This window comes from Elephantulus edwardii, unplaced genomic scaffold (assembly GCF_000299155.1).
Source record: "Elephantulus edwardii isolate Elephantulus edwardi_28Jun2011 unplaced genomic scaffold, EleEdw1.0 scaffold00226, whole genome shotgun sequence".
Classification (NCBI taxonomy): Eukaryota; Metazoa; Chordata; class Mammalia; order Macroscelidea; family Macroscelididae; genus Elephantulus; species Elephantulus edwardii.
The window spans coordinates 1,469,980-1,489,353 of NW_006399976.1; the positions used below are offsets into that span (position 1 = coordinate 1,469,980).

The 19,374-nt window shown below is 48.0% G+C and overlaps 1 protein-coding gene across 1 annotated transcript in view; it reads right to left on the minus strand.

The window, feature by feature from the left end:
- Window positions 1-19,374, minus strand: part of TMEM38A (transmembrane protein 38A) — a 46,345-nt gene continuing 26,971 nt past the window's right edge. The window contains exons 2-6 of the mRNA XM_006898275.1: window positions 12,526-12,682; window positions 9,493-9,677; window positions 6,627-6,714; window positions 965-1,082; window positions 1-293 (exon numbers count right to left, since the gene is read on the minus strand). Coding sequence (XP_006898337.1) covers window positions 48-293; window positions 965-1,082; window positions 6,627-6,714; window positions 9,493-9,677; window positions 12,526-12,682 — 794 coding nt within the window. The 3' untranslated portion in view covers window positions 1-47. The remainder of the gene's footprint in view (window positions 294-964; window positions 1,083-6,626; window positions 6,715-9,492; window positions 9,678-12,525; window positions 12,683-19,374) is intronic.

Sequence of the window (19,374 nt, forward strand, 5' to 3'; positions counted from 1 at the left end):
GGGTCTGAGCTTCCCCTCCTTGGTGCCCATGGCCCCCGGGATGCCCCCTAATCTGCTTTCTTGGCCTTCTTCTTCCTGGAGCCCTCACTCAGCTCCTCCTTGGACTTAGAGGGCAGGGGTGAGTGCAGGGCACTTGGGCTGCCACCATGGGCACCCCCGTGTCCCCCTCCATGGCCTCCGTGGTTATCATGGTGATGGTCACCCCCTGAGGCTGCCCCAAACAGCACAGGACAGATGTAGCCCTCCAGGACGTCAAAGGGGGAGCCGTGGGAGTGGGTGGCTGTCAGGAACACCTAAAGGGGGCAGAAGAGAGGACAGAGGTCAGCAGAGTCAAGGAGCAGAGGTGGCCTGACCAGAACTCCAGCTGCATGCCCCAGGAGGCAGGAGCCCTGGGTTCCTGGATTTCTGATGCTAAAGCCAGGATCAGGACACCTGTCACTCCCCTTCCTCCCTCCTTTCTCCTTCCTCCCAATTGGTTTCCACTGGGCTCAGAGAAGTTCAGGATATGGTCTAGGGTTGCACAGCACAAAGGGTACAACAGGATTTAGACTCTGTTCCCTTCTTCCCCTGAAATCAGTTTACATCAGGGGGACATACTCTGCTCTGGAGCCGTTCATCTCAAGCTGGATTGGGGTTCAGATATGCAGTGAGGATCAAGTTCAAGGCCAAGCATGGACCAGAACCATCCCTGGTCTATTGGGGCATTTTCCGACTCCCTTTGCATTTCTTCTGCCCGCTGAGACCCAAGGCTCCAACTCCTCCAGTCTCTCGCATACACCTGGCACTCCCAAGGCAGGGCCCTCTCTTGGAGCGCTGCTCCCTTCCCTAGTCTATCCCCACCTGCTTGTCTCAGACCCACCAGCACCATCCACAGGAAAAAACCTGCACCTCCTTGTCCACCCTTGACCGGAAGTGACCATCGTGAGCCCCTCTCCTAGCCCTGCCCCCGGGGGAGGAGACCTACCTTGCAAGACACCATGAACATGGTGAAGATGAAGATGAGGCTGGCTTTGGAGATGGGGAGCCAGCGTGTCTGCTGGAGGGTGAAGAGCACGGCTCCGTACAGGCTGGCTTTGGTGGGGCTGGAGGGGAAGGCATGGTTGATCAAAGCTCTGCAGGGGCTGGGGGAGTCCCTGGTCCAGAGGAGCCCTCCCCACTCCCACCCTGGCTTCTCCTGACTGGGAGGTGGGAACACACTGGTGGCTTGGAAGAGGTGGCGGCTCAACTCATCTCAGCTCATGCTCCCAATTCAGTTCCTCCATCTAATGTCTTGAGCTGTAGATTGTAACGGGAGGAGACTGGATTCCAACTGTCAGAGGTGCTCGGCCTTTAGGTGAACAGCACAACTCACTGGACACCACGAAGTACGTCAGCAGAGCCCCAGAAAGGGCTAACCGTACCAAGGAGAAGCCTGGCCTTTGCCACTGAATTCCAGAAAGTGGTCCCCACGTCCTTGGAATCAATGTCCTGTCTGATCAGGATTTCTTTGTTTGCTGGGACCTGGGGCCACTCCACACTGTCCATGCCAACAGTGGGACTCATGGTGGGGTCCCTGGGCCACCACGATATCAGTCCAACCCCTAGAGGAGCTGGAAACTGAGGCTAGCCGTGCTCATGTGACCGACCCCAGGAAGCAGCCTGGACACAAGGACTCGTGGCAGCACGCCTGGTGGGCAGGACCCCAAGTGTGATGTCATCACACACGGGCACTGGGAGAAGTAAGCACCATCCACGACCTCATGCAGAGAGGACACCAGGCACTCACGCTCTCACTCCTGGACCCTGTGCCCCACACTTCTCCCACTCGCCCATTCTAGTTTGTGTCCTCCTGATGTAACAAGCTGGAACTTGATGTCATGGCTTTTCTGAATACTGAGCATCCTTCTTCTGAGTCTTCTGACATCAGGGTTGTCTTGTTGTTGTTGTTGTTTTTAGGTTCCCTCAAGTCAATAGATCTGCACCCCATCCTACCCTGTGCCGTCCTCACCCACCATCTCTGATACACCTGAGCCCCTTGCTGCAGTCACCCTGTCAATCCATCTCATTGGGGGTCTTCCTCTCTCTCTCTCTGACCCTCCACCTTTCCAAGCATGATAGCCTTTTCCAAGGAACAGCCTCTCCTTGCAACATGCCCTAAGTATGAGAGATGAAGCTTTGCCATCCTTGCCTCCAAGGAGACTCTGACTGCACCTTTTCCAAGACATACACCAGTTCATTCTTTTGTCAGTCTATAGGATATCTGAGAGCTCTGGTGACCTAGTGGCAAGAAGCTGAGCTGCAATTAGAAGGTGACCAGGTCGAGGCCACCAGCTGCTTCGTGAGAGAAGAATGGGCAATCTCCTCCCATGCTATTACCTGCCTCTGAAAACCCACCAGAGGGTCAGCTATGAGTCAGCTCCGACTCTACAGTACACAACAACAACAACAACATAGGACATTCAGCGCTCTTCTCCAACACCACAACTCAAAGGCATCCCATTCTTCTTCTGTCATCCTTATTCATAATCCCGCTCTCACATGCATAGCAAACAACTGAAAAGACCACAGCCTGAATCAGATTCACCTCAGTCTTCAAACTGACATCATTGCTCTTCAGCATTCTGGAGCCATTCCTGACAGCAGACTTGCCCAAAGCAGTATGTCTCCTTATCCCTTGATTGCTGGTACCAAAGATGTTGATTGTGGATCCAAGCAAGCAATATGAAATCATTAACTGTTTCAATCCTTTCACTACCTATTATGATGTTGCCAACTGGCTCAGTGGTAAAGATCTTTGTCTTCTTGATGTTGAGATGCAATCCATACTGAAAGCTGTATTCTTTTATTTTCTGCAACAAGAGCTTCAGGCCTCTTTGCTTTTACCAAGCAAAGTTATGTCATTTGCACAGTGCAGATTGTTGAGGAGTCTTCCTCTGATCCTGATGCCACATTCTTCTTCACAGAGTGTCACCATAAAGATTGAGCAGGTATAGAGAACAGATACTGATGTACACCCTTCCTCATTTTCAACCATTTGGACAACAGCTTCTTGGTCTGGATATAGATTTTGTATGAGTATAATAAAGTGTTCTGGGATTACCATTCTTCTCAATGTTAGCCATAGTTTGTTGTGCTCTACACAGTCAAATGTCTTTGTATAGTCAATAAAACACAGGCAGACATCTGATATCCACTGCTTTCAGCCAGGATCTATTTGACATAAACAACGGCCTCTTCTAAATCCATCTTGAAGTTCTGGCAGTTCCCTGTCAATGTAATGTTCCAGTAATTTTTGGATGATCTTCAGCAATATTTTCCTTGTATGTGATATTAATGATATTTTTTTTAATTTCCATATTCAGTTGGATAATTTTTTCCTTGGGAATCTGAACAAATGTGGATCTCTTCCAATCAGTTGGCCAGGTAAGCTGTCTTCCAAAATTTTTATCATAGGTTAGTGAGCATATCCAGGGCTACAGCCATTTGTTGAAACATGTCAACTGGTATTTCATTGATTCCTGGGGCCTTATTTTTTGCCAATGCCTTCAGTGCAGCTTGAATTTCACCCTTCATTATCTTTGGCACTTTTGATGATGATGATGATGATGATGAGTGTACTGTCAAATAGAATCTGACTGGTACAGGAGGAGATTGCCCCTCCTTCTCCAGTAGAGTACCTGGTGGATTTGAACCGTGTACCTCTAGGATTGCAGTGCAGCTTCTTGCCACTAGGCCACCAGAGCTCCCTGGCTCTTTTTCATATGGTGCTTTGCTTCGTGAAAATTTTCAGTGTCAGTTAACTAATTTTTTATGGTATAGTGATTCTGTGTATTCCATCTTCTCTCTTAAAAAAATTTTAAAATGTTATATTTATTTGCTTACAAAATTCATAAATACTGTGTTTCACACTATTCTTCATTCACATTGTGTTTCATACAATCATTCCCATGCATTATATTTTATAAAATTAACCAACATTGGACCTTGCCCAACATTACCCTGTCTTTTCAGGTCCTGCCAGATTCTACCCATTTCCCTCACCCACCAAACTGTGCTCTGTGGTTTCACCCCTCTGCTTCCACCTCTTCCCCCTTTGGGTCCCCATACTTGTTTTACTAGTTACCTCTATTTTTACAATAATGGTCTTAGGCAGTATTTGCCCTTATGCGACTGATTAGTCCCTCCCTAGGTATGTAGTAAGTTTAAGAACTGTTGCACCTCTCCAACTTCTTCGGATGCTTCTTGGCTCATTCAAGATTTGGGCCATGGCATCTCTCAATATTGAAACTGTTGTTGTTGTTGTTGTTATGTGTCATTGAGTCACCTGCAACTCATAGCAACCCTATATACAACAGCCCTAAACCCTGCTCTATCTTGTACCAATCTTATTGTCTCTGACATACCTACCCCCGTTACCCCAGTCACTGAATCAATCCATCTCATTGACGGTCTTCCTCTCTTGCACTGTCCCTCCACCTTCACAAGCATAACGTCCTTCTCAAAGGATTAGTCCTGCCTTGCAACATGTCCAAATTATGTCAGACAAAGCTTCAGAATCCTTGCCTTCAAGGGCAGCCTGGTTTCACCCTCTCCAGGATGATCCTGTTTATTCTGCTAGCCATCCATGGTATATTCAACACTCTTCTCCAGCACCACAGCTCAAAGGATCAATTCTCCTTCTATCATCCCTAGTCATTGTCCAGCTTTCTGATGCATAGCAAGTAATTGCAAAGACTGGCTCAGGTGCACCTTAGTCTCCAGACTGATATCATTGCCCTCCAGTACTTTGGAGAGGTCTCTGACAGCAGGCTAGAGACTCAGGTTTGTTTTTCAGTTCTTTCAGCTTGAGATATGTTAAGTGAGTTCTTCCCTTTTTATTCTCTGGCTCCAGCTCTTTGTACATTTTGTTATCATACTTTGCTTTGTCTTCTCAAGCTGCCCTTTGAAATCTTCTGTTCAGTTCTTTCACATTAGTATCCCTTCCTTTTGTTTTGGCTCCTTGATGTCCTAATGCAGTTTTCATAGTTTCTTCTGACACCCAGTTTGGCTTTCTCTTTCTCCTGTGTCTCAGTAATGACCTTTTGCTCTCTCCATGGAAATCCTTGGTTTCATTCCACAGCCCTTCTAGTCTTCAGTCACAGGCGATCAATGCCTCAACTCCGTTCTTAATATGATTTTTTAAAATTTCGGGTGGAGTAGATTCAAGATCATATTTTGCTTCTTTTGGATTTGTTTTCATCTCCTCAGCTTCAATTTGAACTTGCATGTGAGTCATTGACAGTCTGATCCACAGGCAGCATCTGGCCTGGGTCTGACTACTGATACTGAGCTTCAACAATTCTTTCCACAGATACAGTCAATCTGATTCCTGTGCAGACGGTCAGGTGAGGTCCATGTGTAAAGTCCACATGTAATGGGTGATCTTTGGGGCCCCGAAACAGTGCTGTCCGCAGGCGGTGTGTTGACAACACTCAGTGTTTTCCTTCACGTCCCCTTCCTTCCTCAAAGACCACGTTTACAACATTTCCTCTTGTCATAGAACACAGACCTGGGTCCCTGGCCTCTCGATGTGTGCCTCTCCCACAGCACCTCCTTCTCGATGACAGTGTAGCTGGAGGTTGCACAGCCCTTGCTGGCACTACATGAGCCCAGTGTTTCACGTGCCTGGTCCACTGACCCTCTAGCCCCACCAGCGAGGCAGAAATAGCCCGAGAGGAAAACCTTCTGCCCACTTTCTAGCAAGTGACATAACCACTCTGGGTCCGTGTCCTCACCTTGGGGCTGAGGGCAGGCAGATCTGTCACAGGGAGGAAATGAGATTCCTCTTGCTTTCTTCATTGTGAGCCAGGAGCCTACGCCCTGGTATAGGGTGAGCCCCTTAACTCTGTCATGCTTTAATGCTATCTCTTCATTTCATTGAGGAAAACTGAGCATTGGGGAAAACACAAGCAGCCCAGATCCAAAATGTCTTTCAGAAACATGTGCGCTCCGGCGGCACAGCCTGGACTGAGTCGCGCTGCTTACAGGAAGGCTGCGTGACTCCGGCTCTGTGAACACATCACAGGCTCCATGGGGGGAAAGGTGCGTTTTCTCCTCCCATTGCTATTTACAGCCTCAGAAACCCCCCATGGAGGGTCACGATGGGTTGGGAGCGGCTCGATGATGGTGAGAAAATGTCATGGGGGGTCTCCTGGCTTGGGTCCTGGATGTGGCACTTGGCCTGCTCACTGTTCCTCACCTTAGCTCCCTCTCCCACACCCCACTATGTTCTAGGCAGACTCCAAACTCCCATCCACACTCCCAACCCCACAGTCCCATGCTCCCACCACCTCACTCCATGCTCACTCCACACTCTTGCTCCCCACCCAGTCACACTCTCTGCACCCCACCCTCCCACCCTCGCCCCCATGAGCTGGGTCTCTTTCTTCCCTTTTCTGACTTGAGGTCTCACGGCTCCTTGCCTGCAGAATGTCCTGCTTTTGCTTCAAAAACGCCAGTCTGGTGCCATCTCCCCTCATAGCCCTGCCCATCCCTGCCCTGGGGCCAGGGCCCTGCTCCAGGTTCCCCCAGCCTTGCCTTTCTTAAACTGAAGCTCAAGGTCAAGCTCAAGGTGCCCCAAACACAGGCATGTGGGTGTGTCTACTCACAAGGACATGTGCAGGATCTCGTTGGCCTCTGGCTTCCAGACACCTCGGAACAGCTGCTCAACATTGGACATGAGAGCGACTCCAGAGCCTACAGGCAGGGGACATATGAAGAAGCCACCAAACTGGGGGTTCCCAAGGAACAACCTTCCACTCCCAGGGCTTTCCCTCAGGGATGTGCAGCCTGGGTGTGTGAGGTCACCAGGTGTTGGTGGGGAAACTGAGGCTCAGAGGGTCTTATGGCATATTCAGAGCAGAATCAGCATGAAGGGGTGTCTGGACTGAATTGTGTCCCCTCAAGATATGGGTAGGAGCTGTGACGGAACAGTGCTGGGCTCAGCTGACAGGTCAACAGTTCAAATCCACGAGCTGCTCCTTGGGTAAAAGATGTGGAAATCTGCTTCCACAGAGGTCTATGGCCCAGGGAACCCTGATGGGGAAGGCCTACTGTGTCTGTAGGGTTGTTGTGAACTGGAACGGACTCTAGAGGAATGAGTTTGTTTGTTTGTTTATAAATATCTGAGAGATCCTAACCCTTTAAGTGTGGGTCAGAGTGATGCAAACGGTCCAAGGTTTGATGACTCAGACCCAACTAAAGATGCCTTGGGATAAAGGCCAGGCAACCCGTTTCTGGAAGGTCACAGCCTGTGAATGTGAAACTTTAAGGAGCAGTTCTCCTCTGACACAGATGGCTGACTTGATGGTAACTCACAACAGCATAGTTGAAGGTGTGGTTCCCATTAGGAACAAGACTTTGGGACATTAATAAGGTCCTCTCAGTGTGGGTTTGATCCTAAAAGGAACCACTTCTGAATAGTATTTTATGGGAAGAACAGCACATGCCATACACACACACACACACACACACACACACACACACACACACACACACACACTCTGGGCTGGGTGGAGATAGATGTTACCCAAGGACCTCGCCAAAGTGCTCACACACACACACACACACACACACACACATACACACACACACGGCTGGGTGGAGATAGATGTTACCCAAGGACCTCGCCAAAGTGCTAAAAACAGTGATGTCAGTCTAGAGACATAGGTGCGTCTGACCCAGGCCATGGTCTTTACAATTACTTGCTATATGCATCAGAGAGCCAGACGATGGCTAAGGATGACAGAAGAATCGAGGCCTTTGAGTTGTGATGCTAGAGGAGCATCTTGAACATACCATAGACCACAAGGAGAATAAATAGGTCTGTCTTGGAGAGAGTGAAACCAAGTTTCTCCTTGGAGGTAAGGATTTTGAAACTCTATCTCACATACTTTGGGCACGTGGCCAGAAAGGACCTGTCTATAGAAAAGGACATCATGCTTGGAAGGGTGGAGGGACTATGCAGGAGAGGAAGACCCCAGATGAGATGGGTTGATACAGTAATCGGGGCAATGGGGGCAAGTGTGTCAGAATCAGTGAGACAGGTTCAGGACAGGGCAGGGTTCAGAGCTGTTGTACACAGGGTCACTATGAGTCACAGGAGACTTGATGGCACCTAACAACTTTCTCATGTTAATCTGTGGAGTTGGACTTTCAGCCTCCAAAACTATGAGACAATAAACCCCTTTTCTTTAAAGTCAGCTTGCTTGTTAGTTTTGTTTGGTATTGTGGTCACAGCACCCCGGGTATCCAAGACCGAGTCCAAACCAAAACTTTTGGCTGTTGAATGGATGCAGCCCCCTGTTCCACAGTCTAGAACTGAGCTGCATGGGGCTTTGCTGGCTGTAGTCTTCTTAACAGCAGAATGTCAGGGCTTTTTCTCATGGTACCACTGGATGGGTTCGAACCACCAATCGTTAGGTTAATAGTCAAACCAAAGGCACTTTGCCACCCAGGGACCTAACCAGTTGCTGTTGAGTCAAGCCTGACTCCTGATGACCCTTTGTGTGAAGAGAGAATGATGCTGCATAGGGCTTTCCAGCCTGTGCCCTGTCAGAAGCAGTTGCCAGGCCTTTCTTCGACGGCCCTGCTGGGTGAGTCAAATCACCGGTCTTTAGATTAATATTGTTGTTTGCAGTCAAGTTGGAACCAAGCCATAGCTGACCCTCCAGCAGGTTTTCAGAGGCAGCAAATCACATGAGGTGGACACTGCCCATCTTTCTCCCATGGAGCACCTGGTGGATTCAAACCATGTACCTTTGTATTGCCAGTGCAATTCCTTGCCACTAAGCCCCCAGAGCTCCCTTCTAGGTTAATGCAGTACAGCATGAAGTCGAGACTGACTCACAGCTGGCCCTCCGGCAGGTTTTCAAAGGTAGTAAATCACACAGGAGTTGACTGCCCATCTCTGTTCCATGGAGCAACTAGTGGATTTGAACTACATGCTCTCAGGTTGGTAGCACAGTTTCTTAGCACTATGCCACCAGAGCTTGGTTAACAGCTGTGTGCAAACCATTAGTACTACTCAGGGACCTAGCCAGTCACCAGGAAGCAGATTCTGCCTCATTGTGACCCCATGCATGTCAGAGCAGAGCTCTGTGGGGTTTTCTTGGCTGGAACTCTTATGGAAATAGATTGCCAGACTTTTCTTCCGTGAGACCACTGACTGGATTCCCATACCAAACTTTCAATTAGGTAGTGAAAACAGGCCGAAATACTAGCATTTCTGTAGCTAAAAAACCCTGCCCTGGAGACCTCAGCTATTGTTATGGTCACTATTGTTCTATTTATCTGTGGTGATTACATTTCTGGAAGCTTCTTCCCATGTATCCCAATGTCATTGGCTAATGAGGAGACGTGGATGGTGATGGGGAATCTCCCAGCCTGGAGTAATGACAGTGCTGATGGGGGGCCTGCTGTATCACTGGGGTAAGGGTCCCCAATGGGAATTTTCACTGCTGCCATTTTACATACCTTTGACCCAGCCGGTGGCGATCATGACAAACCAGCCATGGTGGTAGTGATGGTGTGCGTGGTGGATGCCCACCGCAATCTTGCGGACCCTCACCACCTCCTTCATGGCCACGAAGATGAGCTTCACGGGCAGGAAGCAGACGCACTTGTAGAAGAGGTCCAGGGGGCAGAAGAAGATCAAGTACCTTTGGGGAGAGAATGCCATGCTGGGGAGCGGAAGGAGCCCTGGGAGGAGAGGCTGTGCCCACAATTCCATTTTCCTTAAAAGCTGGGTGGACACAGTTTTAAGGCCCTGGCTGGAGGCTAGTCTTGCAGAGGAGAATCGCTCCACGGGCTTTTCCTGACTGTAATCTTTGCAAAAGAAGCCATGGGAGTGTACTATATAACATCTCACACTGCTACCTGAAGTCAGTGGTTCAAATCCATTAGACACTGTGGGGAAAAGGTGGCAGTCTCCTCCCAGGGAGACTTGGAAAGCTGATCACTATGAGTTGACAATTGGGTTTGGGTTTCTAGTCTTTATGGAACAATCTCTGGCTGGCACAAAAGGTTAAGCAGTTAGCTACTAGCTGGAAGATTGGCTGTCTGAACCCACCCAGCATTGCCTCAGAAGACAGGCCTAGGTCACTAAAAGGTCACTGCCTTAAAAATCCAATGGATCGGTGCAACCACTGTGGAAGGCGGCATGGAGCTTTCTCAAAAAGTTACAAACAGACATACCATTTGACCCAGCAATTCCACTACTGGGAATATACCCCAAGGAGACCATAACTGGCATCCAAGCAGATATACGCACACCCATGTTTATTGCGGCTTTGTTCACAATAACAAGAAGATGGAAACAACCTAAGGGCCCATCAACAAACGAATGGATAGAGAAGCTCTGGTATATTCACACAATGGAATACTATGCTGCATTGAAAAACAAGGAACTCATGCAATATTATTCAAAATGGGTGACCCTGGAGGACATTATGCTGAGTGAAGTATCTCAGTCACAAAAGGACAAGTACTGCATGGTGCCACTGTTCTATAACAGGACTGACCTTGGGGTTGGGGGGAGACTGAGAAAGATGGGTTCAATAATGTATAATGCATTGAAACAGATGAGGGAGAAAACTGTTTAAAAGGGACATGTGATTAGGTATTTTTGTCATGACAGGAGTCCAGAGCAAAGGCTACATGGTGGAGTGGACTTGGGGGGAGGGATTGTAAAACAATGAAAGAATTTTTCTTTTACTTTTCCAAGAGGGTAGTGTACTAGGGGGAAGGGTTGGGAGGGGAGAAAAGTGCAACAATGAATGAATGGAAATCCAAAGTCTCTGTAAATTTTTACTGAAATTAATAATAAATTTTAAAAAATCCAATGGATCAGTGCTTACACTAGGTCATCAGGAGTCAGCACTGACTTGATGACCACTAATAAAAACTATCTTTATGGAAGTAGGTTGCCAGATCTTTCTTTGGTGGCACAGTTGGAGGGACCTGAACTATGAATTCTTAGTTAGCAACTATTTGCACCACCCACAGACCCTTTCGTGAGAGGCTGATTAAGCCCACTCCCCTACAAAAACTCCCCTTATTGGGCTCTCACATCCCTGCTCCAATCAACCTGAAACCAGGTACTGAAAGCCAGGGCCAGCCCTGGACCCTGTGGAATTATCTGGTGCACCCACTCCCCAAGAAGTCCCTGTGACCTAGCTAACCCCACTCTGCTCACCAAACAAGCATCACCTACAATTCCAGCTTGTTGTCACCTTATCCCCAGGTGCAGCCCCACCTTACGGCATATTAGGCCTTCCTGTCGTTGGGACCCATTGAGTATAACAAACCTGTTGTTGCTGCTGTTAATTGCTGTGAGTTGATTTCAACTCACGGCAGTCCCGCTGTGGTATGTTAGACGGGCTCCACGGGGTTTTCTCGTTTATAATCAGTACAGAAGCAGATCACCAGGCCTTTACTCCTTGGCTCCTCAGGATGGGTTTACACTGTCAATCTTTAAGTTAGCAGCTGAGCACAAGCCTTTTGTACCACCCAGGGATCTTGCATGAAAAACCCCACCTTTAAGCACTAGACTCACCCTTACAGAGCCGAAATGCATATACCGTGACAGGTACATAGAAACCCAGATCAGTCTGAGGGAACAGCAGAACCACAACTTGCATCTAGAGTCTATGCTACTCTTAGGTGCTACCGAGTTCACTCTGCCTCATAGAGAGCCCATGTGACAGCGCAAAACAGTCTCTGGTGGCCTAGTGGCAAGAAATTGCACTGTTGGCGAGCTCTGGTGGCCTAGTGGCAAGAAGCTGCACTGCAATCCCAGAGGTGCATGGTTCAAATCCACCAGATGCTCTGCTGAAGAAGGAGGAACAATTTCCTCCTCTACCAATCAGATCTGATTTGATGGTACACACACACACACACAAACAATAAAATAAAATATTTAAAAAAAAAAAAGAAATTGCACTGTAATCCCAAAGGCACGCAGTTTGAGGCCAGCCGCTACTTTACGGGAAATGGATGGGCAATCGTCTCCAGTATGATTTACTGCCTCTGAAAACCCTCCAGAGGGTCAGCTAGGGGTCAGTTCTGACTCTACAGTACACAGAACAACAACAACAATAATCTTTATGGAAGCAGATCGCCAGGCCTTTTTCCACGGTGGTACTAGGTGGATTTGAACCACCAGTCTTCTGGGTAATAGCTGAGCTAACTAAAAGAACAGAGTTGACTGCTTGTGCTATCAGGACTCCTAAATGCATATATACCCTGAGAACACACATGAGCAAAACCCTTCATGGCTGTCCTGACTCCTCTGTCTCATGCTGCAGCCCTCTCCTACCTCACAGATCTGTTGGAGATTGTCCAGAACATTCTCCATCGTATGCAAGGACATGGGACAGAACTTGGGCAGGGTGACCCATGGTTGGTGTGCTGGATCCCAGTTCCTCATGCTTCTGGGACACCTGGCACGTGTGACACCCTCTACTCCCCGCCAGCCCTGCTCTCCCTGTCCCCACCGTGGCCACTCACCACACTGCTGATGCCAGCAGGACACTGGAGTTGTTGCTGAAGTAGTCGATGATGGGCTCCCCGAGCAGGAGGTCAGCCAGGATGTAGCTCCCGAAGCAGTGCAGCATGGCACAGAGCCAGGACGCGATGGGGTGGCGCCGGGAGAGCTCGACCGATCCTGGGGAACACAAGAGGGGTCCCCAATCATCAGCCATCAGGGTGCTGGACACACTTTCCTCCCCTGCCTCCACAGGTCAGTCTGACATCAGGGCCTGTGCCCATGCTGAGCAGTCTCACCCTTTCCAAACAGAGAGCCGAGGCTCAGAGGGGTTGCGTGTGTGGTCCAAGGCCACACAGCAAGTAAAAGAAATGCTAGATGAGCTCAGTTCTCCTTGCTCCCTGTTATATCCTGAACTATGACCCCTCTCCAGAAAACACAGCAAAGTCCTACCTCTGGTCTCTGAGCATAACCTTGCCTGCAGAAATTGGAGATTTTGTTTGCAGATGTTAGCAATGAAGTTATTGAAGTCATAGTGGACTAGGGTAGGACCTGATGTGACTAGTGTCTTATGAAAGAGGAGAGAAGACAGAGAGACAGAGAGAGACACCCACAGAGAGAAGACCATATAAAGATAAAGGCAGACAGTGGAATGATGGGGACACAAACTGGGCTTCAAATCCATTCAGTAGCTGCCACTGTAAACAAGGATCATCAATAGCAATCGAATCTGCCGCCCTGGTATTTTGATCGAGTAGGAAACAAACATCTGTGGCCCACCAAAGATGGCAGCCTACAGCATCACTTTGCTCTCCAGAGTCTCCTCCTGAAACTTTCAGGAGGAAGGACTGTGAAGGACTTTTAGAGAACATTCTTGGCAGGATGATACATACTCAGAACAGCTTGGTAGGTTGCCATCTTTGAGTGGGGCACAATTGTTCATTCCCTACTTGGCCAAAATAGCACAGAATTTGTTTGCTAGGCAGTAAGAAGGAAATCCTTCCTGCACCTGAACCACCCTCATAATCTCTACTGTGTTGAAATCCATTGCTCCAGGCACTGCGTCAATCCACTGAGTTGCTAAGGATACCTATGAGAAGCCAATATTAAGACTTTGTAACAAACCGAATGCTATTTCAGGATGTAGGGGAGGCCAGAGTTGACTCTGAGGCACTAAGGCAATCCTTAAGGGTTTAGTGGATTCTTCCAGTGTATTTGCTGACCCCTCCCTCCTGAGTCAAGCAAAAGGTTTTCAATAGAAAGAGCTTGGCTTCATTTGCATTGAATTCTCTTTGTGATTTACTTCCTGATAACTGTCAATAAAGATACAGGGAAGCTGGAATGGGCCCCTTTGTCTTTATTCACTCTGTTCTATCTCATTCTTAATAATTATAAAAATACCCTCAGTCTGCAACAGATACATTTTCTCTCACTGTTGTCTGATAGCTGACAGTCTCTTGGGTTCCCGAGACTATAAACTGCACAGAAGGAGGGTGCCTGTCCTTCTCCCACCAGAGAGGCACAGCCTTTCTGTTAATAACACAACTCTCTACAGACCAGGCCACCAGCGTTCCCTTTTAAAGAAGCCCATCAGCACTGCTTAAAAGGACGACTGCAAGGGGCTCTGGTGACGTAATGCGGTGGTGGTGGTGTGCCTGGTAGTGTGCTGCTGAGTCAGAACTGACCCAGAGCTTGCCCTCCAGAGGGTTTTCAGAGGCATAAGTCGCACAGGAGGATATTGTCCAAACTTCTCCCTCAAAACGGCTGGTAGATTTGAACTGTGTGCCTTTGTGATTGCAGCACAGCTTCTTACCACTTGGCCACCAGAGATCCCTGATGGAGTGCATTGCCTGCTGTCAACTAAAAGACCAGCGGTTTGAACTCACCAGCCATTCCGCCTCCCACTGTCATTCACAGCTTCAGAGACCCACCGGAGGGTCATCCTGAGTTGGAATTAACAGTAGCAAGTTTGGGTCGAGTTGGATCACTGCAAACTCAAGGTGGCAACATTCAACAGAGGAGCCTTGCTGAGTGAGCAGCGGGCAGTCCATCCTGAAAGATGCAACGCGGGGGCACCAGGTCTGGGGTTTAATCACAAGCACAGAAGATCCAAGTAGTTGTCACCACAGTCAGGAACCAGGTATTGAACAGTTCACACTAGTCATGTGCCCCCTAGAATTCATGTTACTGAACACAAGGGGTTCTTTCTGTAGTCAACCGCCCATAAGACAAACCGATTGCAATATCCATAACCACTTTATTACACAGATATGGGAGACAGTCACCTCCAAGACTGCCTCCCATCTGGGAATGCTCATGGGCTTTTATAGGAAGGTGAGACAACAATTTACTTAACAATAACTTTGTTAGTAAAATCAAAGAATTTCTATATCTGAAAGAAAAGCATTCACCCCTAGACATTCCCTTTCTAGGCAAACAGGCAGATTAAGTTACAATTTACAGATGATTGGGGAAAACAGCTTCAATAACAGCTAATCTAGGAGATACACCTCCTCTTCTGATAAACAGATCAAAGAAAGGGCACTAAGAACTCCAAGGTCAAGTAACCAGTCCCGCAGGCTGGAGAAAACTATAGTTTTATAATTGATACCTATATAGAGAATTCTGAACTTATTAATACCACCCTATCATTCATGTCTACCAAGAACCTCAGAATGTGACCCATTTGGAATGAAGATCTTTGGAGTCCTAATTAAGAAGCCAGGGGCAGGGGGTGTTTAAGGCTGACCTCACAGTGGTGAGAACCTACCAGCTTTTCTGCAGAAGAAAGGCAGAGCCGGCTGCGTCCACAAAGATCACAGCCTTAGAAACCCCATGGGACAGATCTACCCTGTCTTAGAGTGTTGCTGTGTGTTCGAACTAGCTTGATGGTCATGGCTCCTTTTTAGTAGATACAATTAAGGTAACGTTCAAGGTGAGACTGCCCTGGACTGGGCAGAGCCTAAGTCTAATGACTGGCTTCCTTGTAAGAAGAGAGGAGGACACAGAGGGGAGAGCGTTCTGTGAGGAAAGAGGCAGAGACTGGAGAGATGTGGCCACCAGCCAAGGAATGTCTGAAGCCACCAGAAGCTGGAAATGGTAAGGATGGATCTTCCCTCGGAACCTCTAGGGGGCGTAGGGTCCTGCTGACACCACAGATTCAGTCTTCTGGTCTCCAAAGCAGTGAGGGCCTCTTGCTCTAAGCCACATCGTAGTAATTTGTTATGGAAGCCCCAGGACACTCATAGACCGTCTGATTGAGGAAGAAACCAAGGTGCTTCAAGGTCAAGTGGCTTACCCAAGGTTCCCACGCAGCCCATAAGTATTCCTGAGTACCCACTACCCCTTTGCAAGCAGTGGGGATGCAGTTGAGAACAAAAGAAGGTTCAGTAGTTGCCATAGCGAGGCCTACAGCCTGACACAGGTCACAGTCAAGTGTTTTCACAACTGAACATCAGGTTCCATGAAGGAGAGACTTAGGGCCTAGCAAAGGCAATCAGGGAAGGCTTCATGTAGGAAGTGGTGCAAGTTCTTAAATTTCATTGAAAATGGTGTCAGGTTGAGTCTACCCATACGGAGGTTGCTTTTAACCCTACATTATTTCAAGATTCATACACATTGATGGCCATGGCTCCTTTTTGGTGGATACAATTAAGGTAAAGTTCAAGGTGAGATTGCCTTGGTTTGGGCAGAGCCTAAGTCTAATGACTGGCTTTCCTGTAAGAAGAGAGGAGGACGCAGAGACACACAGGGGACAGTGTTCTGTGAGGAAAGAGGCAAAGAAAGAGTCAAGATTTTGATCTTGAAAGATTTTTGAGATTCATACACATTGATGTATATTGTAGCTCCATGCTTGTCTGTCACTGGTGCCATCAGATCGACCTTGACTGCTGGCAACTCCAGGTGTGTCAGAGTGCAATGATGCTCCATAGGGTTTCTGGTGGTGGGGTTTTCAGGAGTAGATCATCAGGCCTTTCTTCCAAGGCACCTCTGGGGGGGACTCAAACTTTCAGCCTTTTAGTTAGCTGTTAGTGAGCCTGTTAACTGTTTGTACCACCTAGAGGCTATACACACAAACATCACAATAATTTTGAGTGCTGTATAGTATTTTACCAGAAGACCAAGTCTCTCCTGCTCCATTCCTTTGCATGTAGTAAGTACATTTTATAACCAGAAAACATGCCCAGGAAAAGTTGTTTTCAAGCAAACTATCAACACATTCCTCTCTCTCTCTCTCTCTCTTCACCATTCTCATCAAGTAACATGTGAAATACAACAAACTATCCCTTCTCCCCTTTTGTTCTTTGTCAAGTGAAGTCTCTAATCCTAATCTCTCTAGCTCTTAATGAAGACTAGAACGGAATTTGTCCTCCTTTAATCTCATCCCTTGGTACCAGGAGATCAGGAGATGTATGACATCTCTAAAATCTGCAGTCAGGGACCTCTCCACATTATTGAGGAGCAGTTTGAGGACTAAAGTGCATCTGCTTCAGGCCACGGTCTTCCTGATCACTTGCTATGCTTCTGAGAGCTGGACAATGAATAAGGACGATAGAAGAATGAATGCCTTTGAACGGTGGTGTTGGAGAAGAGTGCTGGATATCCCATGGACTGTCAAAAGAACAAACAAGTATGTGTTGGCAAAAGTGCAGCCAGAGTGCCCCTTAGAGACAAAGATGATAAAACTTCATCTCATATACTCTGGGCATGTTGCTAGGAGCGACTATTCCTCAGAGAGGGACATACTACTTGGAAAGGTGAAGGGTTGGCAAAGGAGAGGAAGACCCTTGACCAGGTGGATTGACACAGTGACTGCTGCAATGGGCTCAAGTGTGTCAGAAAGTGTGACGATGGCACAGGATAGGACAGGGTTCAGATCTCTTGTTCACAGGTTTGGTATGGGTCGTACTCAACTCGAGAGCACCTAACAACAACAACAATCTCATTCTCCTAGAGACCCACACTCATCAGAGTAGAACTGCTCCATAAGGTTTCCAATACCTTTCAGAAGCACCTCTGGGTGGATATGAACCAATCACCTCTGGTTAACAGGCAAGTCCTTAAAGATCTGTGCTACCCCAGGGTTACCAGGAGTCAAAATAGACTACATGGAAACTAGTAACAATTTCACTGGCGTTCCAAGCTCAAGAACATCTTCTCTCTGCCCTCAAGGTTGCCTGAAATCTCCACGTGTACCAAGTCCCAGTGTAAGAAGCCCAAAGTCTCTCTTCTCCTCTGATGGGCTTCCATTAAAAACACAACCTGCTGAGAGTTAATCCTTAGAACAGCTGGTCGACCCAAGGAGCCTATGTTTTGCAGAAACAGATACTTCTCTGTCTAAAAATAACCCTCAGGGTTGAATTCTTTCCAGGGCTTTTGCTGTGCCCTCTGTGGCTGTCTCCCGCCAGGCCGAGGGTGGTAGCTGGGGTTGCAAGCCTACTCTCTGACCAGCAGGCTGGGTGAGGGGAGGTAGGCTTGGGCACTAACGGGAAAGTCCACCCTCAAGGTCTACTCTGGCACCCCCCTGGCATTAATTGAGGGTGAATAATCCCCCCTCACATTTCCTCTGAGGAGCCCTGGGAGTGTGGTCAGTAGATGCTCCACTGTCCACCAAACAGTCTAAGGTTTGAACCCACCAGGATCTCCAAAGAAAGGTGTGGCTTCTTGAGGATTATAGCCAGGAGTCCGGGTGTGGCCCATGACGGCATCTAAGGCTTTTCCTTGCTAAGGTCATTGTCCCATCATAAATGGTAGGATGACAGAAGGTTCTAGTAGCCCATTTCAATGCCCCCATTATTTGTTACACTCTTTTAGTCTGGGGACTACACATGTGTGGTCTACGGTAGAAGCTCCCAGCTACTGCTCTCTGAACATCCTAGCTCAGCGCTCTGCCTCAGTTTCCTCCTCTAAACAGAGATGGCAGCCCTGCTCACAAGGTTGGAGGGCTGGCAACCGCCCCACCTGCTGCCCCAACCAGAAATCCAGGGGATGTTCTCTCTGACCCCAAAAGCATTTTTAAAATGTCACAACAGCTACAATATCGACATGTTGTTAAGTGCCATCGAGTCTTCCCCTAACTCTGGTGACCCCATGTTTGTCACAATGACCTGCTGTGCAGATCTGCACCGTCCCACTGATCACTGGTACACCAGAGTCCATTGTGACAGCCACCGTGCATTTTAAGTGTCTTGCAACTCGAGGAACTCCTCTTTCTGCGTTATATCAGACTGTGATACATATGGTTTTCACTGGTGAATTTTGGAACCTATACTCAGACTTGGTCAAACATTCTTCTAGATCATAGAGCCCTGGCGTGTCCTCTTGCCATACAGAGGTCACTTGTGGTTGCTGGGAAGCTGAACACTGTGATACTTATGTATCAAATGTGTTAATGGTTACCCAGGGTGGACAGTGTTTGGTGGAGCTCCCCGATTAAAACAAGCTTGGAAGCAGGAGTGGCATCCACTTCCACAAGAGCTTGCCACTGGAAACACTATGAACCTGGAGAAAGGTCTTTTGTTCAGAGGGTCATTATGAGTCACCTACAACTCAACGGCACTTAACAACAACATACTCAGACCAGGAAGCAGTCCTCAGAACAGAGCAAAGAAATACTGCATGGTTCAAAATCAGGAAAGGAATGTGTCAGGGATGTGTCCTGTCTGCATACCTTTTCAATCTATATGCAGAACAGATCATCTGGGAGGTTGGGCTTTATGAGGAGGAATGCGGCATCAGGACTGGAGGAAGACTCATCAACAACCTTCAATATGCAGATGACAATGGACAAATACTTAGAAAAACACAACCTACCTAAACTGACACAAACCGAAACTGAACATCTGAACAGACCCATTACAAAAGAAGAAATT